Here is a 23,723-nt window from a genome sequence, read left to right on the forward strand (position 1 = left end):
AGAAGCTTTTCTGCAAACATACCCACTGGTCTATTTCATTATCAATTCTTTGATGTCAACTGAGGTGTACAACATGGTTAAAGTCCTTTCCACAAATAATAATATGAAGATATTGATGCTAATATTGGATAACATCAGCTAGTTACTATATGTTAGTAACTGTCCCAACCATTGTACATTTCTTAACTCATTTAATCCTTATAGCAATCCAGTACACACATTAGTATATATATTTATACAAAAAAATTTACAAAGCAGCACTAATTTTTTCTACAAGTATTTATGTATTTGGCTGTGTGTGCACATGCATGTAAGTAAAAATAGTTTTTAAAAGAGGTCTGGGGCTGGCCCCGTGGCTTAGTGGTTAAGTGCGCCAGCTCTGCTGCTGGCAGCCTGGGTTCAGATCCTGGGCGTGCACCGACGCACCACTTCTCCAGCCATGCTGAGGCCACATCCCACATGCAGCAACTAGAAGGATGTGCAGCTATGACATACAACTATCTACTCGGGCTTTGGGGGAAAAATCAATCAATAAATAAAAATTAAAAAAAAAAAAAAAGAGGTCTGGAGGCCAGCCTCGTGGCTTGGTGGTTAAGTGCGCGCGCTCCGATGCTGGTGGCCCGGGTTTGGATCCCGGGCATGCACCAAGGCACCACTTCTCCGTCCATCCTGAGGCCGAGTCCCACATACAGCAACTGGAGGGATGTGCAGCTATGACATACAACTATCTACTGGGGCTTTGGGGGGAAAAAAATAAATAAATAAAATCTTTAAAAAAAAAAAAAAGAGGTCTGGAAAAACAAATAAATTGATAACAGTGATTACAATGAGGGGATTGGAGCTTTTGGCAATATTTTACAGGAAGAAAATCTTCATCAGTTATTTCAGCATTGAAATTTAAAGTTTGTAGAGAAAGACAAAAAAAGCACTAATGTTGCACTCAGAGGGTAACTTTTATAACTGCAGTTTCCATGGGCACCATAATATTTGTCAGTATTTAGCAAAATGATAGTCAGCCAAAGACACCATTAAAAAGAATGATAAACATACATTTGTAGTTACTGAAACAATAGCATGATAAAAGCAGGTTATGGTACAGCATGCATGTCATGATTACACTAAATAAAGTTTGGAAGGATATGTTATAATAATGTGAAAGTAGTCATCTCTGGTTGACTTACAAATAATCTTTATTTTTTTCCTTGTATTCTCTATGGTTTTTTTTACAATAAGAAAATATAGTTTTACAAAAGGGAAAAAGAATAGAGCTGCCTTCAAAAACAAAGGTTCAATTCAGCCAGGAATTAAAAGATAGACTGTATGATACAATTTCCAGTGTAGTATTGGTGGAAACACAGATCTGTAGGCCACAGCAATAGAAAAGATGGCCTTAAAACATGAGCTAATATAAACACAAATATACAACCAAGAAGGAGAACAAAACAATTGGGAAGGAAGGAATTACTGAATAAGTAGTTTTGTTTTTTTTTTGCTGGGGAAGGTTCGCCCTGAGCTAATATCCATTGCCAATCTTCCTCTTTTTTTTTCGTTTGAGGAAGATTGGCCCTGAGCTAACATCTGTGCCAATCTACCTCTATTTTCTATGTGAGACACCGTCACAGCATGGCTTAATGAGTGGTGTAGATGAGTGGCCTGAACCTGGGCTGCCAAAGCAGAGCGCATGGAACTTTACCCACTCAGCCAACGGGGCCAGCCCCTGAAGAAGCAGTTTTGAGATAGAATCTTTCTTTTTCAGGGGAAGGGAGGTTTAATTTAGACCCTGAATTCACATTTTAAAATACATGTGATTAACAAGTTATGTAAAAATTGCAAATACATTAAAAAAACAATGTTAACAGTGTTATGGGTTGAACTATGTTGAAGTCCTAACTCCTGGTACCTGTGAATGTGATCTTACATGGAAATAAGGTCTTTGCAGATGTAATTAAGTTAAGGTAAGGTCATTAGGGTGAGCCCTAATCCAGTATGACTGGTGTCCATATAAGAAGAGGAGAAGAGATACAGATACACAGGGAGAATGCACTGTGAAGATGGAGGCCGAGACTAGAGTGAGGTATCTACAGGCCAAGGAATGTCAAAGATTGCTGGCTGTTACCAGAAGCCAGGAGAAGAGCATGGAACAGATTCTCCTTCAGAGTCCCAGGAAGGAACCTGCCTACAACTTTGATTTTGGATTTCAAGGCTCCAAAACTGTGAAAGAATAAATTTCTGTAGTTTTAAGCCACCCAGTTTTGTGGTACTTGGTACTTTGTCACAGTAGCCCTAGAAATCTACTACACAAGGAACCTTCAGTCATGCATTATCTGGGGTTGTATGGGTTTTTTGTTTGTTTGTTTTTTACATTACCTGCTTTTAAAAATATTATTATAAAGGTAATCACATGGGCCTATCATTCATCCAGTATGAATTCCTTCATGGCGAATAAGATCAGAGCGACTACCAAAGGCCTTTCCACATTCGTTACAGTCATAGGGTTTCTCACCAGTGTGAATTCTTTGATGTCTAGTAAGATTTGAGCCTTTATTAAATGCCTTCCCACATTCATTACATTCATATGGTTTTTCATCTGTATGGATTCTCTGATGTTGAATAAGTTCTGAGCTCTGAATAAAGGCCTTTCCACATTCTTTACATTCATAGAGTTTCTTGCCAGCATGAATTCTGTGATGGTTAGTAAGTGTAGAGGCACTACTAAAGGCCTTCCCACACTCCTTACATTCATAAGGTTTCTCACCAGTGTGCATTCTCTGATGTTGTATAAGCCTTGAATGTTGAGTAAAGGCTTTCCCACATTCCTTACATTCATAAGGTTTCTCACCAGTATGAATTCTCAGATGTGGAAAAAGTTGTGAACTCTTAGTAAAGGCTTTTCCACATACTTTACATTCATAGGGTTTCTCACCAGTGTGAATTCTTTGATGATCATTAAGGTTTGAGCAATAATTAAAGGATTTTCCACATTCCTTACATTCATAGGGTTTCTCACCAGTGTGAATCCTCTGATGTTGAGAAAAGTAAGAACTACAGCTAAAAGCCTTGCCGCATTCCTTACATTCATATGGTTTTTCACCAGTGTGAATCCTCTGATGTCGAATAACAAGTGAGCCACGACTGAAGGATTTCCCACACTCCTTACATTCATAGAGTTTTTCAGCAGAATGGATTCTCTGATGTTGAATAAATTGTGAGTTCTGATTAAATGCCTTTCCACATATTTTACATTCACAGGGTTTCTCTTCATTAATAGTTTTTTGATGTGGAACAAGAAATGTAGACTGAATAAAAGTGGGCATGTCTTCATGGGTAAATATTACTTGACTAAAATGTCTCTTCTTTAGAGATAATATCTTGGTCTCACACACTGATTCCAGATCTGAAAGAAAATATAAAGGCATATGTTCATTTTTCCTACTCTGGGAGAGGTTAAACTTCTAAAAAGAAAATGGGAAGATTAAGCTGTAAATAATATCTGGGAAAGTAAATGCTTAAGATAGTTCTCAAATATGGCTAAACAATTTATAAAATTGATAAGAAAAGCACACATTAAGGAGAGGCAATAGAGGAAGAAGTTGAAGAGGGTGATTAGAGAAATAGATGACCTCTATAAACTAATATTCTGGTATGGATCAGAATCACCTGAAACTTCAGTGAATAAACACTGTTTAGGGCCATCCTCCATATTATACAGTTATTTTAATTATATAAGCATACACACACATACACACACACAGAGCATCATACCGTATGTTTTATAATTTGTGGATAACTGTCAGACCTATATCAAAGGACTATTGAGGAATAAACGTGTTGAAATGTATAAATGGAGGGGGTGGTCAGTGACTCTGTGGCAAAGAGTGTGTTGCTGGCAAATTCACATCAGGGGACAGCCTGTACCAAGTCTAAGGTGCTGAACAACACTGGTGAGAATGGTAGACAGGTAAATCTCTTCTGTGGATAGAGCCGGAAATGGGTTGAAGATACAATGAAAATAGTTTGCCTTGGAATTCTGTGATGCTGACCTTGGGAGAGAGAGGAATGGATTCTTCAAGTCATGGCAGTGACTAACAAGAGAGGCAGCTTGAGTGTGAGAAAGAAGAGACTAAGAATGAAACATACCCTGTGAGAAGAGAGGAATGTCACATCAAAATTTTTCTCACTCTGCATATGTCTGCCAATGACGATGAAAGTGCTGCAAGTATTGATTTTGGGTTTACAAATAAATTTTAGTGGGTAGGTGAATTGTTAAATACAGAATCTGTGAGTAATGAGTGTCAACTGTACTTTTCATAAAAAAGGGGCATAATTTCTGTTTTAAAAATGGCAGACTGTACATATTAAGTTTACCATTGCTTATTCATGAATCTACAGGAAAATTACAGTAAAAGCTTAATAAGGGGAAAGGAAAATCCCACTAGGACAAAGCATACTGGAGATGAGACAGTGGCAATAAAACTTGGAAGCTGGAAAGCCAATGGATGAGTGATAAGTGACTGCAGACCAGACAAAGTCAAACTGAGCCTATAGTGAATGGGTGAATTCCACAGCACTGATTCATGGTGCAGATCCTCACAAATGCATATGAATTGGAGGCATCAGGCATTCTAATAGTGGGGTGCACAGAAAGTGGTGAAAGCTGAAGGATGAATTCAAAGACTGTATTAGTAGTGAGACCTCCAAGAACCAGCTCCCCACCACAGAGAAGGATGATTATACTTTTTCATTCTCACAGAAAACTAGAAATTTAGAAGGATGGAACCAGAGGGAATCTGGACTCAGGAACATCAGGGATAGCTGTGGGCATGGGTCCTGAATGGAGAACAAAGGATTAACAGAAAATATACATACTTGTTATATAATAAAGAATATATCTGGTTTTTGTTCCTGGTTCCTGGCACAGGGTTTCAAAATTCCAGGGCATTGGAATTTCCTGATAGCACTGTTTCTTGTTATTTACAAGCTCCTTTTGATCATAACTGACTTTATGCTAATGAGGTGATTCACAATGGGTCCCTAGACAGTTTCAAGGGAGGGGCTGGTTGGTCACTTCTGCCTATGTAATAAAACCCCAATGAAAAACTCAGGGTAAGAATTGGGGGAAGCTTCCTGGTTGGTGAACATATCTACGTACCAGGAGGGTGGCACATCCTGACTCCACAGGGACAAAATCTCCTGTGCTTCAGACCCTCTTAGACCTTGCCCTGTGTACCTCTTCATCTAACTGTGCATTATATCCTTTACATAAAATAGGAATCCTAAGTATAGTACTTTCATGAGTTCTGTGAGTTGTTCTAATGAATCATCAAACCTGAGAGGGTGAATAAAGCCCTGAATTTATAGTTGGACAGGCAGAAGCGTGGGCAGCCTGGGGATCCCACCTGCAGCTTGTGTTCGAACTAAGGACTGCCTTGTTGGGTACCTATATCCTTTAACTTATGGGATCTGATGTTAACTCTGGGTAGTTAGTGCCATAACTGAATTGAAGCATAAGACACCCAGCTGGAATCAGAGAATTGGTGTCAACCTGCAATACTGTAATGATGAGACTCTGTTGCTTTACTACAATTTAATACCCAGAACACTGATAACAGGCTCCTAACTCCCTCACCAGGAGAGAAAGTGAAGGTTTCTTCTTATGTGAAAATTATGCACAAGAGAAAAGACCAACAGTTACCAAAAGTGGGCAGTCCTCAGTAAAGTAATCCAACCAGATCATCTTAAAGTAAAGGAGACCCACTCCCCACTACACAGAGGCTCCAATCATCTTTTTAGTATCTCCTAATTAAAAACAAGCAGTAAGCCAAAAAAGAACCCAAAAGAGGTCAAAGCATCTGTGAGGAAACAACACAAGGAATAGAAAAAATGTCAAAGAAATATAATGAATACAGATTTGATATCCATTAAACAAGAATAAGATGCTAAATAAAGGAACACTGAGAAAACACAAAGTTATCAGAAATTGAAAATATAAAAACAAATATTAAAAAAAATCAACAGTTCCTGTCTGAACTTGAATGTGCACAAACTTCTGGCTTCCCTTCCCAACTGACCCTGGAGAAAGGATAGAGAATCTGGTTTTATGAACTGACACAAACTGTGAAAAGTCCTAGGGAGACTGAAGACTGGTATAAACTTGTGTGTGTTTGAGAGTGGAGGCTACTTGCCTGGATAGGTGGTAACAGGAGGCAGGGAGAGGCTAACCTGGAAGTAGTCTCTAAATTCTGATTTAGCCTTTCCCTGAACTCCCTTGGGACCACCACGACCTGCGCCTTTACCACAGAAATTGGTGGCAACAGCCCAGGCTGCTGAGTCAGATAACGCAATGGCAAAGAAAAAGCCCTGCTGGAGACAGGAATATGGCCGACCGTCCGCTCTCAATCATCTGCTCCTCTGCCTCCTGAACTATTAAAACCCCAAGTGCCAGTGGATTATGAAAAAGGGAGGCAGACTCTTCCTGTGGGTGCTGCTGCATCTACTCTTCCTGTGAATGATGCTGAAAGATGAAACCCTGATGAGAAGAGCTGCCTGATGGAGCAGGAGCAAATAAAAGTTATCAGCAGTGAATCTGTAGGTCTTAGGGCTCGTTATTCCTGAACTCAACTCCTCCCATTTCTTGGATCCACCTGGAGGGACACAGACCAGGGTCTGGCTCTCAGCCCTTCCCCAGGCACACTGCCAGACAAGGTAGTTGATATCTTCATGGGAATATGAACTCACAGGTCAAAATGGCCACATACCAGAGAGTACATCCATTGTGAAATAAGACCACATACTGCCATGATCATCTTGACACATATAGAAAAGTTGTATGATGTGGCCAACACCTATTTATGGTAACTTAGCAAACTAGCATTGCAAGGTAACATCTGTAACTTAGTAAAAGTTATCAGAACTATGGGAAACATTACACATAAATGAAGAAAATTTAGATATGCTCCCTATAACATGGGTAAAAAGAAATGGATGCCCACTACCACTGTTACCAATTGATACAGTCTTGGCTACCATTATCAACAAAGAAATAACAAGTATGAAAACTGGAAGGGAAGAGAGAAATCTAATAACATACAAATACTATGATGATGTAACCAGAAAAACCAAGAGAATAAAAAAACTAAGTTTGGTAAAGTTGTTGGATACAAGATCAACTTACAAAAATTAATATTTCGAGTAACATTAGCAAGATGGTGGACTAGGAGGCCCTAGACTCGCCTTCCACCCATGGACACTGATTCAACAGTAATACATGGATCAATTCCCTTTGGGAGAAATCTAGAAACTAGCTAAAAGGCTCCTGCCTCCTGGGCAAGCGTGAGACTAGCCACAACACAACTGGTAGGAAAACTAGAGAGACCCTCTCACCATAATCCCCAGCCCTGGCATAATGCCATCCTATTGGGAGGAAACCTCCAGCTTCCAGCTTCTTCCTGAGGACAGAAAGAGTTGGACTACAGATCCAGTGTTCTTCTCTGTGAGCTACCCAAGAGATCAGCTTTTATCTTACCTGTCTCAGAGTGTAGATGGGATCTGGCATATGCTACGCCCCTGGGGGCTACAGAGAACAAAGGCACTGGTTTGAAGTAGCACTTGTGGGCACTCACCACAGCTCCTCCCCCAGTTTAATGCAGGGCAAGTAGGAGAAAAACCCCAGCTCCTAGTTCTTCCTAGGGAGGGAAAGAGTGGGCTGTGCATCAAATGTTCCAACTTTTCCAGGGATTGCCTGAGGGACTGGCTTCTGTATTGAATGCTGATGGAACCTGGCATATTCTAGACACTTGGGGGCCACTGAGAACAAAGCAGGTGATTTGAACTTTCATGCAAACACTTGCCATAGCTCCACCCCCCAGCCTAGAGCAGAGCTAGCAGGCGAAAAACGCCAGCTCCCACCTTCTGCCTGGAGAGGGAAAGAGTTGGACAACATATCCAATGTTCTAATTTCTCCTGGAGCTACCTGAGGGACTGGTGCTTGTTTTGGAGGGCTGATGGGACCCGGCATACTCTAGACTGGGGCCACTAAGAACCAAAACAGTGGTTTGGACTAGCACAATGGTTTGAGAGGCTCACAGAAGCTCTGATTGGTGAAGGGTCTTCTCCTAGATGAGGCCAATCCATGAAGAGTGGGACAGGTGGAGGTTTTTTCTAATGTGTAGCTACCAATACAAAGACTCAAGGAAAATGAAACAAGGACACATAATCCAAACAAAGGAACAAAATAAAGCTACAGAAAATGACCCTAATGAAACATAGGTATAGGAATTACCTGACAAAATTTTCTTTATTTATATTTATTTTTTTTGTGAGGAAGATCAGCCCTGAGCTAACATCCACGCCAATCCTCCTCTTTTTGCTGAGGAAGACTGGCCCTGAGCTAACATCCGTGCCCATCTTCCTCCACTTTATATGGGATGCCGCCACAGCATGGCCTAACAAGTGGTGCATCAGTGCGTGCCCGGGATCCAAACCTGGGCCGCCAGCAGCAGAGCACTTAACTGCTATGCCATGGGCCCAGCTCTGACAAAACTTTAAAACCCACCATAAGTATGCTCAATGAGCTCAGGAGAACAATGCAGAGCACCTAAGATATAAAGCAAACTGACAAAAGTGAAGGGAGACATAGACATAAGTATAATAGCAGAAAACTTCAATAGCTTACTTTCAATAATAGACAGAACAATCAGACAGAAAATCAACAAAGAAACAGCGACTTGAACAATACTACAGATCAAATGGACCTAGCTGACATATATAGACCATTCCACTCAACAACAGCAGAATATATTCTTATCAAGTGCACATGGAACATTCTCCAGGACAGATCACATGCTTGTTCACAAAACAAGTCTTAAGAAATTTAAGAAGACTGAAACCATACCAAGTATCTTTTCTGAACACAGTGAAATGAAACTAGAAATCAACAGCAGAAGGAAAACTGGAAAATTCACAACTATGCGGAAATTAAACAACACACTTGAATAACCAATGGGTCAAAGAAGAAATAGAGAAATTAGAAAATATCTTGAGACACACAAAAACACAACATATCAGAACTTATGGGATGCAGAAAAAGCAAGATGAAGAGGGAAGTTTATAGTTCCTACATTAAAAAAGAAGAAAGATCGCAAATATACAACCTAACTACACCTCAAGGAACAAACTAAACCCAAAGTTAGCAGAAGGAGGGAAATAATAAAGATTAGAGCAGAGATAAATGAAATAGAGAATAGAAAAACAATAGAAAAGATCAACAAAACTAATTGTTGGTTTATTGAAAAGATAAATAAAATTGACAAACTTTTAGCTAGACTAAGAAAAAGAGAAGAGACTCAAAAAATAAAATAAAGGGGCCGGCCCGGTGGCACAAGCAGTTAAGTGCACGTGCTCCGCTGCGGCGGCCCAGGGTTCGCTGGTTTGGATACCGGGCGCACACCGACACACTGCTTGGCAAGCCATGCTATGGCGGTGTCCCATATAAAGTGGAGGAAGATAGGCACGGATGTTAGCCCAGGGCCAGTCTTCCTCAGCAAAAAAGAAAAAAAGAGGAGGATTGTCAGATGTTAGCTCAGGGCTGATCTTTCTCACAAAAAAATAAAAAATAAAAATAAATAAAAAACGAAAGGCAACATTACAACTGATGTCACAGAAATAAAAAGGATAAGAGACTACTGTGAACAATTATACACCAAGAAACTGGATAAACTGGAAGAAATGGATAAATACCTAGAAACATAAAACCTACCAAAACTGAATCATGAAGAAATAGAAAGTCTTAACAGACCTATGACTGGTAAGGAGATTGAACCAGTAATCAAAAACGTCCCAAAGAAAAGCCCGGGACCAGATAGCTTCACCAGTGAATTCTACCAAACATTTAAAAGGCCAAGAACCCTGATGAATATAGATGCAAAAATTCTCAACAGAATACTAGTTAACGAAATTCAACAGCACATTAAAAGGATCATACACCATGACCAAGGGGCACTTATCCCTGGGATGCAAAAATGGTTCAACATACAAAAATCAATTAATGTGATACACCACATAAACAGAATGAAGGATAAAAATTACACAACCATCTCAATAGATGCAGAAAAAGCACTGATAAAATTCAACAACTTTTCATGATAAAAACTATCAACAAACTTAGAGGGAAATTACCTCAACATAATAAAGGCCATATACGAAAATTCACAGCTAATACCAGACTCAACGGTGAAAAACCGAAAGCTTTTCCTCCAAGATCATAAAGAAGGCAAAGATTCCCACTCTCACCACTTCTATTAAATTTGGCAAGAAAAAGATATAAAAGGCTTCCAAATCAGAAAGGAAGAAGTAAAACTTTCCCTGATCGCGAATGATATCTTATGTATAGAAAATCCTAAAGAATCCACATAAAAACTGTAAGAACTAAAAAACAAATTCAGTTTTAAGTTGCAGTATACAAAATCAATATACAAACATTAGTTGTGTTACTATACACTAACAATGAATTATCTGAAAAGGAAATTAGAACAATCTCATTTACATTAGCATCAAAAATAATAAAATACTTAGGAATAAACTAAAAAGGTGCAAGATTTGTACACTGAAAACTATAAAACACTGATGATAGAAATTAGGGCTAGCCCTAGTGGCCTAGCGGTTAAGTTTGGCACGTTCCGCTTCAGCAGCCCAGTTTGTTTCCTGGGCCTAGACCTACACCACTTGTCTGTCAGTGACCATGTGGTGGTAGTGGCTCACATACAAAAAGAGCAAAAAAAGAGGAAGATTGGCTATGGATGTTGGCTCAGAGCTAATCTTCCTCAGCAAAAAAACCCAAAAAACCCAAAAAACAAATTTTTTTTTTTTTTTAATTTTTATTTATTTTTTCCCCCAAAGCCCCAGTAGATAGTGGTATGTCATAGCTGCACATCCTTCTAGTTGCTGTATGTGGGATGCGGCCTCAGCATGGCCGGAGAAGTGGTGCGTCGGTGCGCGCCCGGGATCCGAACCCTGGGCCACCAGCGGTGGAGCGCGCGCACTTAACCACTAAGCCACGGGGCCGGCCCCCAAAATTTTTTTTAAAAGAAATTTCTAAAGACACAAATAAATGGAAAGACATCTCATGCTCATGGGCTGGAACACTTTTTTTCTTTTAAATGGGTATAAGAAACATAAAACATATTAGTTTCAGGTGTACAACATAATGATTTAATATTTGTATATATTGCGAAATGATCACCACAATAAGTCTAATTAACTATCATACATCACCATACATAGTTACAGAATATTTTTTTCTGTGATGAGAACTTTTAAGATCTATTCTGTTAGCAACTTGAAAATATGCAATACAATATTATTAACTATAGTCACCATGCTATATATTACATCCCAATGACTTATTTATAACTGAAAGTTTGTATCTTTTGATGGAAGACATAATATTGTTAAAATGTTCATACTACCCAAAGCAATCTACAGATTCAATGCAATCCTTATCAAAATCCCAATGGCATTTTTTACAGAAACTGAAAAAATGACCGAAGAGCCAAAATAATCTTTAGAAAGTACAACAAAGCTGGAGGCATCACACTTCCTGATTTCATGACCTGTTACAACACTACAGCAGTTAAAACAGTATGGTACTAGCATAAAGACATTCACATAAACCAATGGAACAGAATAGAGAGCCTAGAAATAAATTTGTGCATATACAGTCAACTGATAATGCAACATGGGTGCCAAGACTATGTAATGGAGAAAGGAAGTCTCTTTAACAAATGGCATTAGGAAAACTGGATATCCATTGGACACTCAACCTAAACTATACACAAAGATCAACTCAAAATGTATTAAAGACTTAAACATGAGACCTGAAATTGTAAAACTCCTAAAAGAACACAAAGGGGAAGACTTTTGTGACATTGGTCTTAGTGATGATTTCATGTACATTACACCAAAATTATAGGCAACAAAAGCAAAAATAGACAAATGGGACTACATCAAACTTAAGAGCTTCTGCATAGGGCCAGCCCTGGTGGCCTAGCGGTTAAGTTCAGTGCGCTCCACTTTGGTGGCCCAGGTTCAGTTCCTGGGTGCAGACCTACACCACTTGTCAGTGGCCATGCTGTGACAGCAGCTCACATACAAAATAGAGGAAGATTGACCACAGATGTTAGCTCAGGGCGAATCTTCCTCAGGGGGAAAAAAAAAAAAAACAACAGCTCCTGCACAGCAAAGGAGACAATCAACAGAGTGAAAAGCCAACCTATGGAATGGGAGAAAATATTTGCCAATCCTATATCTGATAAGGGGTTAATTTCTAAAATATACAAGCCAAAAAACTAATAACCCAATTAAAAAATGGGTTAAGGTGTTGAATGGACCTTTCTCCAAAGAAGACATACAAAGAGCCAAGAGGTATATGAAAATATGCTCAATATCACTAATCATTAGGGAAATGCAAATCAAAATCATAATGAGACATCATCTATCACTGTTAAGATAGCTATTATCAAAAAAAACAAAAGACAACAAGTGTTGGTGAGGATGTTAAGAAACTGGAACCCCTGTATACTATTGGTGGGAATGCAAAATGGTACAGCTGCTATGGAAAACAGTATGAAGGTTCCTCAAAAAATTAAAAATAGAACTTTATCATCTGATCCATCAATCCTACATCTGGGTATTTATCCAAAAGAATTGAAATCAGGATCTCGAAGAAATATTAGCACTCTTGTGTTCATCGCAGCACTATTCACAACAGCCAAGATGTGAAGACAACCTAAATCCATAGATGGATGAATGGATAAATAAAATGTGGTATATACATATATACAATGGAATATTATTCAGCCTTAGAAAATAAGGAAATCCGGCAATATGTGACGACATGGATGAACCTTGAATATATTATGCTAAGTGAAAGAAGCCAGTCACAGAAGGAAAAGTGTATATATACGTACCAAAAGGTATGTATGAGAATGTTCACAGCAGCATTATGATTAATAGCTAAAAACTGGAAAACAACCCAACCGTCAATAGTAGAAAGGATATTTAATTTATAATAATTAACAATAAATAATACATAATATAAAATATATTCGTAGAATGGATACAACATAACAATGAGAACGAACTAATAACAGCTATATGAAATATCATAGATGTATCCCATAAACATAAAGTTGAAAAAAAAAAAACCCAAAGACAAAAGAATAAATACCGTATGATTCCATTTATATAAAGCTCAAAAACAGGCAAAATTAATCCGTAGTGTTAGAAGTCAGGATAGCGTTTATTTTGGGTGAGGACAAAGAGGCCAGTGATTGGGAAGAGGCAGGGAAGGGGTTCTGAGCTGCTAGTAATTTTCTATTACTTGTCTGGAGTGGCAATTACATGAATGCATTCAGTTGCACAATTCATTACACCATATAATCATAATCATGTGCTTATCTGTGTGTATATCTGAATTTTTTAAAAAGTAAAAAATAATCAAATGTTTGATAAATGAAAGAATGAACTGCTAAATCCAGGACAAGCTGGTCAACGAAGTTAACAAATAATTGGAAAGTAGATAAAATGAAAACCAGTATAAGGAGAGAAAAGCACACACATACACACACATACGTACTTCTTAGGGTGGGAATATATCCTGTTATACAAGCCTAAATGCAGCAGATCCTACGGAGAAGAAGAAATCTAAAAGGTAGGTAGAATAATTTGTCTTGGAAATGAAGAAGAAAGGTACTTGCTACATTGGAAAGGGAAGAAAGCACAAGAGGACAAAAAAGCAAGATAGCTCATATGGAAGAGGCCTTGGGTCTTTGAGGGGAGTTTCCTGATAACGTCTTATAGGTAATATCTCCTCAGGCTCTGCTCCTGCCCTATCATCTCTCACTTACCTGAACAAAGGCCTCTTGTCAGCTCTCTGTCAACCATCCAGGGCTCTTTCCCTTGTTCCAATAAGGAGATCACAGCTGGCTTAGAATTGGACAGTCCTGATCACAAGAAAAGACATGGGACATGGTTATGCTGTTGGTGTCCCAGAAATCAGATTCAGTCCCTTGGTGATCAAGAGCTGCCACTACAGGAAGGAGCAGAGGCAGATGAAGCTTCAGTGCAGCCCACTGGAGCTGCCCATTTCCAACTCTTCCATTCTATTCCAACTCAAACCATTCCTTGGGGAACAGGGAGCAGAAATTTACCTGGTTACTTGAAAAGAATAATTCACAATGGAGAAAGGAGACATTCCCGAGGGCAGACTCTGAATTTCAGGGGATAGTTATCCTTACCAACTGAAACCAGGTTGCTGAAATTCTCCAACATCACTTCTTTGTATAAATTCATCTGACCAGAGTCCAGGCATTCCCATTCCTCCTGAGAGAAGTTTACAGACACATCCCTGAACATCATTGACCCCTGAAACAACAAACATGCTTTCATAATGGAAGGAGAGAAGAAAAAGATGGTAGTAGAGGTGGTAGAGGGCTCTACAGAAAAGGACCAAGATTATTAAGCAAATTGAAGGGGCTAGAATCCTATTACATCACTAGAAGACATATTTCCTGTGCACAGAGGGCTATGTCTAGGAATGTGCAAATAGGGTAAACTTTTCCAATGAGATGAAATAGCAAGCATGCAGCTCAACACTTGGTCGTAGTAAAGTCTGCATAAATGCGAGTTCCTTCCCCCTTCTCATTTTCCCTTTAAGCCCCAAGAGAGGAAAAAATGTGATGGACTTTAAAAAAAATCTTACAATATATTTTGGAGTAAAATTTCAGAACATCAAGGAAAAACAGAACTTTGTAAAATCTTCCAGGAAGAAAATGTGGATCACATAAAAATCTTCAGGAATCAGAATGGCAACAGACTTCACAACAGCACCATTTAAAATAAGAAAACAAAGTGATTCTTTGAATATTACAAAAGAAAATAGAACTCTATATTCTAGTATGAAGTTCATATACCAAGCAAGACTAAATACCAAGCTAGTGTGAAGATTAAATCAAGACAATTCTAGATCCACAGGAAATGATAAAATTATCTCCTATTTAGTTTTTCTTAGGAAGCTTACTGGCCTATGTGTTCCATCAAAACTAGGGAGTAAATTAAGAAAAAGAAAGGTATTATATTCAGAAACTAGAAAACTAACATGAGAATGGTGAACAAAGTCCCAGTATAATTGTAAAAGGCAAGTCCTAGGACAATATCTGGCAACAGAGCTAGACAGCAACATCTAGGAACAGGAGGACATAGGACTATCGGAAAGAGGTCTCCCACGAAAAATAAAGAGCTAATACGTTTGATCACATGGAAAATATTGATAGGCAACTGACAGCAATATTGGTGGATTTGGGGAAAAAAATTAGTAACACATATACGGAATCAGGCAAATGAAGAAACAAAGCGATTTGCCTTCAGAAAAATAAAAATTGTACTAAGAAAACACTAGGGTCTAGTGTACTACTTGGCTCAGATTAACAATATCTGCAAGGTCCTAATCACGTGGATATCAATGATTTAAAGAAAAACTGTGAAAGAACTCTTTTCAGGGGACAGGAAATGAGGAATGTGGTATGGGAGATTTCAATCCATATTTACCCCAAAGAAGTCACTAGAAAATTTCTATCAAAAAATAGCAATATAGGAACCAGCCCCAGTGGCCTCATGGTTAAGTTCGGCATGCTCAGCTTTGGCAGCCTGGGTTCAGTTCCCAGGTGTGGACCTACACAACTTGTCAGTGGCCATGCTGTCGTGGTGGCTCACATACTAAATAGAGGAAGACTGGCAACAGATGTTAGCTCAAGGAAAATCTTCCTCAAAAAAAAAAAAAAAGAAAAAATATAGGAATATTAATTAAAATATAGGAAAAATGCCAAGAGAAAAGCAAAATGAGTTGAGGGTAGCCACCTAAAGGGAGAAGGACTAGTAGTGGACAAAGCCCTGCTGTTTTTCCACGAAGTCTTTTAACATCTCTTGAATTTTAAAATGCAAAATTGATTAAACATTAATTTAAGATATCACTATCTTACACAAGAGCATAATTTAAATTTTTGAAAACTGTAGTTCTCTTATGACTGTTATAAAGATTATTTCCTATTAACATAAACTCTTTAACTTTTAAAATTTTATTGGTAGCAGAATTTTCCACAATATAAATATTACTGAATAAACCTTTCATTTCAGACATTTTGTTAGGTAAAATCCTTAAGATTCTTTCCAGATATGGTCCTCCCTCCTATACTTTGCCCTATGTATGTCTTCCATCTTGCTGTTCCTGAGTTGTACCCTTTATAATAAAACTGTGATCATAAATACAGTGCTTTCCTGAGTTCCATGAGTGTTTCTAATACAGTTATGGATTGCTTAATGATGAGGATATGTTCTGTGAAAATGCATCGTTAGGCGATTCTGTCCTTGGGTGAACATCATAGAGTGTACTTACACAAACCTAGATGGTATAGCCTACTATACACCTAGGCTATATGGTACTAATCTTACGGAACCACCATCATATACGCAGTTGGTTGTAGACCAAAATATCGTTATGTGGTGCATGACCGTAAATTATTGAACCTGAGTGGGGATCTTGGGAACACCTGAATTTGTGGTCTGCTGGGGAGAAGTGCCATGCCTTGGGGACACTAGAGACTTGGGGCTGGTGTCTGAAGTAGGGCAGTCTTGTGAAACTGAGCCCCTTAACCTGTGGGGTCTGTGTTAACCCTGGGTAGTTAGTGTCAGAATTGAATTGAATTGAATTCTAGGACACCCAGTTTGTGTCCAAGAATTGGTTGCTGTTTGGAATGTGTTTGGACACATTCCATCCCACAGGAGAAATGAGGTTTACTTTTCCTTCATCTTAGGCCAAACAAGGGGGCCCCTTTAGACTCCAAGGTCCAAAGTGGAATGGTAAGATTATTTAGCAGAATTTTTACTGTGTTCCCTGGAGTTTAGAGGGAACAGAGACTGGTACCTATTCCCTATCTTGGACAAGATATGGAACCAACAGAGGGACCCCAACAGAGGAGTGGATCACAGAATGCCCAAGTTTATAAGACAGGTATTATAAATAGCCATTTCAAGGAGACATACTGTCCAGATTATGGGAAGTGCAATTAGAGGTTTCTAGCAGGGGCTTCTCTGAGAATCCCACAAAAGCACCCTATAAGAAAATGAATGAGTGTTGAACATTCATAAAAGCAAGAGATACGAAGACCAAAACAACAGTACCAGTCAAGTAAGACTTTTCTCCTTACCTCCTCTTCCCTACCCTGTTGCAATCTCACAGGAGCCAGAAATTACTTAGTGGGCAAGAGAAAGAGAAGTTCAGGTTGAGGAAACAAAGTTTAGTATGTCCCCCTTTTCACACTGTAAGCTTCTAGCTTAAAGCAAGCCTGAGCTCAGAGAAAAGCCTTTAAATGAAACTTACATATTAGTACACTCAACTGGAGGTTATAATTAGTAAAATGAGACTGATCTTCTGACTGAAAACAACCAAAGGATACCCAAGAGTGACCAAAACAATTATAAGAACTGCACGAGTTTTTATCCAGGGCAACAAAAAAAAATCAGCCCACAAAGAGTTGAGAGTGGTAATTATACGGAAAATAATTTCTTTTGCTTGCTTCCTATGGAGTCCTGCTTATTTCACAGTGCTAGTTATAAGTCGATTTGGTTTTCCAGGTACACAGTCATATCATCTGCAAAAAGTAATGATCTTATATCCTCTTTTCTAAGTTTGAACCTAATTTTTTTCTTGTCTAAGTGCTTTGGTTAATACCTACAGAACAATGTTAAATAACATTGGTAATGGTGTATATCCTGTCTTTTCTCTGACTTTACTAGGAATGCTTCAACATTCCTGATGAAATATTCCTGATGAAACATTAGGTTAGCTTCTAAGAACAAAATTCATTTTATTCCTTTTAAAATTTATTTTCTACTACAGTACACCATCTGCCTAGATTTATTCCCATTAATTGGGCAATAATCTTCACTATAGAGGTGGTGAGTGTAATTAGAGGCTGACGGGAAAGGGGAACAAGATACTCTGTTTGGGCTTTGGCACAGGAGAATGGTTTGGAAAGACTCAGCTCTCTTCTAAAGAAATTCAGATAGAGAGACCTCTTCTAAAGAATAGATTTAGGAAGACTGATTCTTATGCTGATTTTCTTTGCCTATGTACCAAACGCATATATTTTAAAAATTGAGAGTGGCCCACTCAGTTCCAAATTTATATCTTGAGGAAACCTTGTCCCTTTTCTGAATCCTCTACCTTGACACACTCTAATTTTCAGATAAGAGAATCATAAGGTAAATGGATAGCCTTATGATTTAGTGAGTTGATTAGAAGTGTTGAAACACTACTGAATAAAGATATTTTTACTACAAGCTGGGGGAAGAATCCAAAAACCCTGGCTACCTGCCATGCTCTCTGCCTCCTCCTGAGACAAGGCAAGGTTCTTTTGCTTAATATTGCTTTGATTTGACCTATAAGTGTCAACTCTAAAAACCAAAAAGAGATTAAGAGATGAAAAAAGAAATAATGAGAAATTCCAACCTATGTGTAATAGAGCCTGAGAAGGAGAAGAGAGAGAGAGAATGAGACAGGGACAATCTTTGAAGATGGCTGAGGATTTTCCTGAACTAATAAAAGACATCTATCCACAAATTCAAAAACCCCTACAAATTCCAAGCAGATAAATAAAAAGAAATGCACACTTAGGCACATTATACTAAAATTATAGAAAACCAAAAACAGACAGGAAGTCTTATGCCAGAGGAAGAAAAGCCAAATTACTTTCAGAGGAGAGAGGAGCTAGAATAATCAAGACTGTGTGTTACTGGTACAAGGATATGCAAATAGATCAATAGAACAGAATAAAGAGCACATAAACATACCCATGCACATATGGACACTGGATATATTCATAGACCAGTGGGAACAAAACTGACTTTCTAATATATGGTACTGAGAAAATTTGGGTACTCATAAGGAGGAAAAAAACCAACCCTGACCCCTACTTTACACCTACACAAAAGCTAGTAAGAAGTGGAGTAAATACATAAGTGGGAAAGGCAAAACTTATAGCTTTAATCATATATACAGAATATTTGCATAACCTTGGGATAGGGAAGGCTTTCTTTTTTTTTTTTTTTTTTTATAATTTTTATTTATTTTTTTCCCCCCAAAGCCCCAGGAGATAGTTGTATGTCATAGTTGCACATCCTTCTAGTTGCTGTATGTGGGAGGCGGCCTCAGCATGGCCAGAGAAGCGGTGCATCAGTGCGCGGCCGGGATCCGAACCCGGGCCGCCAGCAGCGGAGCGCGCACACTTAACCGCTAAGCCACAGGGCCGGCCCAGGATTTCTTAAATAAGATACAAAAAGCACCAACCATAAAGGAAAAAAAATTGATAAATTTGACTTTGTTAAAAAAATGAGGACTTCTATTCATAAAACCACCTTAAAAAAAGTGATAAAACAATCCAAATAGTAGAAAAATATAATCAATAAAGGACCCATATCTAGATTATATAAAGAACTGCTATAAATCAATAGAGATAATCCAAGAGCAAAATGGGTAAAAGATTTGAACAGGCATGTCACAAAAGAAACCCTAATAACGAATAAACATATGAAATGGTGTTTAATCTCATTATTAATCCTGGAAATCCAAATTCAAACCTATGTGTATATGTGTGTGTTTGCATAAATAAATAAATAAATATTTAACAATTTCAAAGTCTGACACAACTGACTGAAGAAAAGAATAAACCATAACTCATTCATACAAAGACATAATGTGTATCTTTGAAAAATGGTATTTTACAAAGACCATTTAACGACACAGGAGAATGATCCTTTTTAGTGAAAATGCAGGATACAAAATGATAAATGAAGTATAATTCGATTTTGGAAAAATAATGAAAATACATCAAAATATTAAGACTAGTTATTAGAGTAGTCATATTTTATTTTTTCTTGGTAATTCTGTTTTTCAAATCTCTAAAATCGGGGCCAGCCCCGTGGCTTAGCGGTTAAGCGCGCGCACTCCGCTGCTGGCGGCCCAGGTTCGGATCCTGGGCCCGCACCTACGCACCGCTTCTCCGGCCATGCTGAGGCCACGTCCCACATACAGCAACTATAAGGATGTGCAGCTATGACATACAACTATCTACTGGGGCTTTGGGGGAAAAAATAAATAAATAAAATCTTAAAAAAAAAAAATCTCTAAAATAATCATCCTTTTACTTTAAAATCATAATAAATATTGCATTTATTTATTTTTTGTGTGTGAGGAAGATCAGCCCTGCGCTAACATGTGTGCCCCTCGTTTTCTTCTACTTTACATGAGACACCGCCACAGCAATGCATCGGTGTGCACCCAGGATCCGAACCCGGGCCACCAGCAGTGGAACACACGCACTTAACCGCTACCCCACAGGGCCAGCCCCTAAATATTGCATTTAAAAAGAAGAAAACTCAGCAAACAGAAGTGGAGCCATTTTCCAAATAAGTAAACATTAGGTATATGGGAGGTATTGGGCTTTAATACCAGGCTCAACTATCCTTTCTCCAATGGGGAAATTATAAGGACCTATAATCAAATGTCATACCTTTATTAAGTATTAACTTTCAGAAGAAGGAAAGCAAAGAGGAAACCCCAACACACCTTGGACAGTGCTTGCAGAAATTCATCATGCATTCTTTCCTTCTCTTCTGCGCCTGACCTGGAGAAGGGTGGAACTGGAAGAAAAGAAAGTAATTGTGAGACACCAGGTTTTTCTTGTTGCTCAAACTGGTCGGGTCAGAGGTCAGCTGTCAGCCGGCTCCCAGCCCCCATTACATACAGGGAACGAAGATCAGAGGAGAATTGGGCATTCTGCCCAATCCCAGTGTCTCAGGGAAAAGCTGAGGTCCCTGCCGTCCAGGGCTATAACCCGACCAAACCTCACAGAGGTTTCCTAGGGACAGAGCTCTGGAGTCACAATCGCACAGCTGACAGGAGCCCCATACCCATACACACGATACCACATACAGTGAGCAGAGGCATCCTTAAAACAAGGGAACACGAACTCTACACCCACACACACAGAGCCACACATGGTAACAGTTACAATCACATACTCACCACGGAACACACAGAGTTACACCCACAGTCGCAGGTACCCCACAGTGTCGCAGGGTCGCAATCACACACCACCATAGGGACACACACAGAACCCCACACTGATAGGCACCCTATATCCGCACACGGGTCGCAGTGTCACAATCTCTCTCAGACAGTCCCACATCCTCCCCTCCTCATGCCGCTCTGCCCGCACAGGCCCGACGACCCAGCCCCGTACCGGCCTCCGGTCTGCTCACCTTCGGCCTTTCGGGTCCCCCGGGATGGGAACCTGCAGAGCCGAGCCGGTTCCCCCGGGGCCCGCGGGCCCGCGCCTCATGGATCTAACAGTCCCGCCAGGCGTGACGAAACGTTCGAGTTCCTGCGAGAAGAGCGACGGGCCGCCGGGCCCTCTGGGAAATGTGGTCCAGAGCCGGACACACGGCCGACCCCTCTCAGCGCCCTGGCTGGGCCCACCTGAAACGACTGCTCCTGCACCGCTCAGCACCCAGCCGGGTCTCAGAGTTGCGAGTCGCGGAAGCTCAGCACGCTCGGGCAGAGCCTCCGGAGCGGACCTGGCTCACCCCTCCCACACGCAGCAAACACAGACCGCGTTCTGGCCGGAAATTGAGTCCGGCCGCGGGGCCTTCTGGGAGCTGTTGTACTTCGGCACGTCCGTTGGGAGGGGGGCGCCGAGGGATGGTTCAGCGTTACCGGCGCCTGGGCCGGGCCTACTGCCTGCGGTCGCCTTCTCCCAGCCTCCCAGAAACCGCGCGCTGGATGCGCATTCGGGCGTTTCCGGCAGGTGACGCTGCCGCGTCCCCGCAGCGGGGCGTGGGGGAGGGGCTTGAGCCGTCTGGGCTGCACCGCGGCGCGCGGGTGACGGGGCGGAGCCTCTAAGGAGGCCCGGAGTGTCGCCAGTAGCGGACGTGGAGAGTGCTCGGGGTGGAAGTACGCTCCTGGGGAGTGGGTGGAGTTAGTGTGTGAGAGAGTGATGGTGTATGTGTGGTTGTGTGTGTATGATGGAGTAACTGTGATGGGATATGTGATTGTGATGTCGATGTTTGTGTCCTGGTGATGTTTGTGGTTGTGTGTGGTTATGATGACGTGTGTGGTATTGTTGTCTGTGTGATTGTCATTAAAGGTCTGTGGTGAGGCGTTTGTAATATGCGTAGTGGTTCTTGCTTTCTTGAGTTGACTTTTGTGTAGCGTTTGTCATAGTTGGTAACTGCTTGAAAAAAAATTGCTGTATTTGGTTTCAAGTGGTCCTCGTTCCCCACTGGCCGCTCCTTCTTAGTCCGCTTTGCCTGCCTTTTGTTCCCCGAAAGTTCTTGGCCCTGTTCTGTTGCTTTCCAGTATTCCTGGGTGATCTTTTCCAGACTCATTATGTCATCATCTTATGGCTTGCTTTTACTATGTGCGTTAGTTAGCTATTGCTATGATAATACTGCTGCCTAACAAATCACCCCTAAACTCAGAGCATACAACAGCAAGCATTTATTCCCGTGTTCACCAGTTTGCAGATTCTCTGTGTTCAGCCTTTCTAGGCTGTACTTGGCTGAGTGGCTGGGCTGCAGGATGGATTCAGGTCTGGTCCACGTGTGTTCTTTCTGCAGCTCAAGCTAAAAGAACAGTGGGGGCCGACCCTGTGGCTTAGCGGTTAAGTGCGTGCGCTCCGCTGCTGGCAGCCAGGGTTCTGATCCCCCCGGGGTGCACCGGACGCACCGCTTCTCCCGCCATGCTGAGGCTGTGTCCCACATACAGAAACTAGAAGGATGCAGCTATGACATAAAACTATCTACTGGGGCTTTGGGGGAAAAAAAAATAAATAAAATTATAAAAAAATAAGAAATAAAATAAATAAATAAAAGAACAGTGGCTACCAGGACATGTTCTTCTCATCATGGCTCACCAGAGCACAAGACAGATCATACAAACATCCTTAAAACTTCCGCCCCTAAATATACTAATATTACATCAGCCAAAGCTAGCCATATGGCTAAGCTTAACGTCAATTATAGCCGCAGTTGGAGGGTAAGGCAGAGTTACACGTCAAAAAGCGTGAACATATAATCCTGTTAGAGGAGGGTGAAGAATTGAGACCAAGATTCCAATCTACCACATTAAGAAACATGCCTCTTTATCCTGACGAATATCTTTTAGTCTAAGTTCTCTTTTGTCTGATAATATTGCTTTTCTGTTTTTGTTATTGTGAGTATTTTCCAGGAATTTTATTTTCCAACCCCTTCTCTTTGTGTCTTTATGCTTCGGGTCTGTCTCTCGTAAAGAGCATATTGCTGGGCTTTTTTTTCCTTTTTATCCTGTTTGTTATTTTTATTTATTTATTTTTGTGAGGAAGATCGGCCCTGAGCTAACATCTGCCAATCCTCCTCTTTTTTTGCTGAGGAAGACTGGCCCCGAGCTAACATCCATGCCCATCTTCCTCTACTTTATATGGGACGCTGCCACAGCATGGCTTGCCAAGCGGTGCCTCGGTGCGCACCCGGGATCCAAACTGGTGAACCCTGGGCCCCGCAGCGGAGCCCACGCACTTAAGCGTAAGTGCCACCAGGGCCGGCCCCTCCTGTTTGTTATTTTAATAGGTGAATTATTC

At 40.3% G+C, this 23,723-nt stretch overlaps 2 protein-coding genes across 6 annotated transcripts in view; one reads left to right on the top strand and one right to left on the bottom strand.

Annotated features, from left to right (window-relative positions):
- Positions 1 to 1,169: 1,169 nt before the first annotated feature.
- On the bottom strand, positions 1,170 to 21,695 carry ZNF829 (zinc finger protein 829). Of its 4 annotated transcripts, XM_014794770.2 has the most exons (5): positions 21,370 to 21,695; positions 20,675 to 20,748; positions 14,292 to 14,418; positions 13,902 to 13,997; positions 1,170 to 3,394 (listed from the first exon to the last, which is right to left on the bottom strand). In XM_014794770.2, the coding sequence occupies exons 2-5, from the start codon at positions 20,705 to 20,707 to the stop codon at positions 2,415 to 2,417; spliced, it is 1,236 nt and encodes a 411-aa protein (XP_014650256.1). In that variant the 5' UTR covers positions 20,708 to 20,748; positions 21,370 to 21,695; the 3' UTR covers positions 1,170 to 2,414. The 4 variants fall into 4 exon arrangements, with proteins under 4 accessions (XP_014650256.1, XP_087278259.1, XP_087278258.1 ...); XM_087422133.1 differs by lacking the exons at positions 20,675 to 20,748; positions 21,370 to 21,695 and adding an exon at positions 21,134 to 21,252; XM_087422132.1 differs by lacking the exons at positions 14,292 to 14,418; positions 21,370 to 21,695.
- Positions 21,696 to 21,755: 60 nt separating this feature from the next.
- The window catches only part of ZNF568 (zinc finger protein 568), a 40,484-nt gene continuing 38,516 nt past the window's right edge, over positions 21,756 to 23,723 (top strand). The window contains exon 1 of one of the 2 annotated variants that reach the window (XM_087422104.1): positions 21,756 to 21,914. The gene's annotated coding sequence lies outside the window, so the exon portion shown is untranslated. The remainder of the gene's footprint in view (positions 21,915 to 23,723) is intronic. The other variant, XM_087422103.1, reaches the window with a different exon arrangement.

The sequence above is a fragment of the Ceratotherium simum genome, chromosome 33, assembly GCF_057802395.1.
Source record: "Ceratotherium simum simum isolate JZ-2026a chromosome 33, ASM5780239v1, whole genome shotgun sequence".
NCBI classification, from domain to species: domain Eukaryota; kingdom Metazoa; phylum Chordata; class Mammalia; order Perissodactyla; family Rhinocerotidae; genus Ceratotherium; species Ceratotherium simum.

Coding starts and splice junctions, on each gene's coding strand:
- ZNF829 (XM_087422133.1), bottom strand. CDS start 21,208: ATGGTGGTGTGTGATTGCGACCCTGCGACACTGTGGGGTACCTGCGAC. Junction 14,419..21,133: donor GTAACTCTGTGTGTTCCGTG/GTGAGTATGTGA, acceptor TTGTTGTTTCAG/GGGTCAATGATGTTCAGGGA. Junction 3,395..13,901: donor GACAAGAGGCCTTTGTTCAG/GTAAGTGAGAGA, acceptor ATTTTCTTTCAG/ATCTGGAATCAGTGTGTGAG.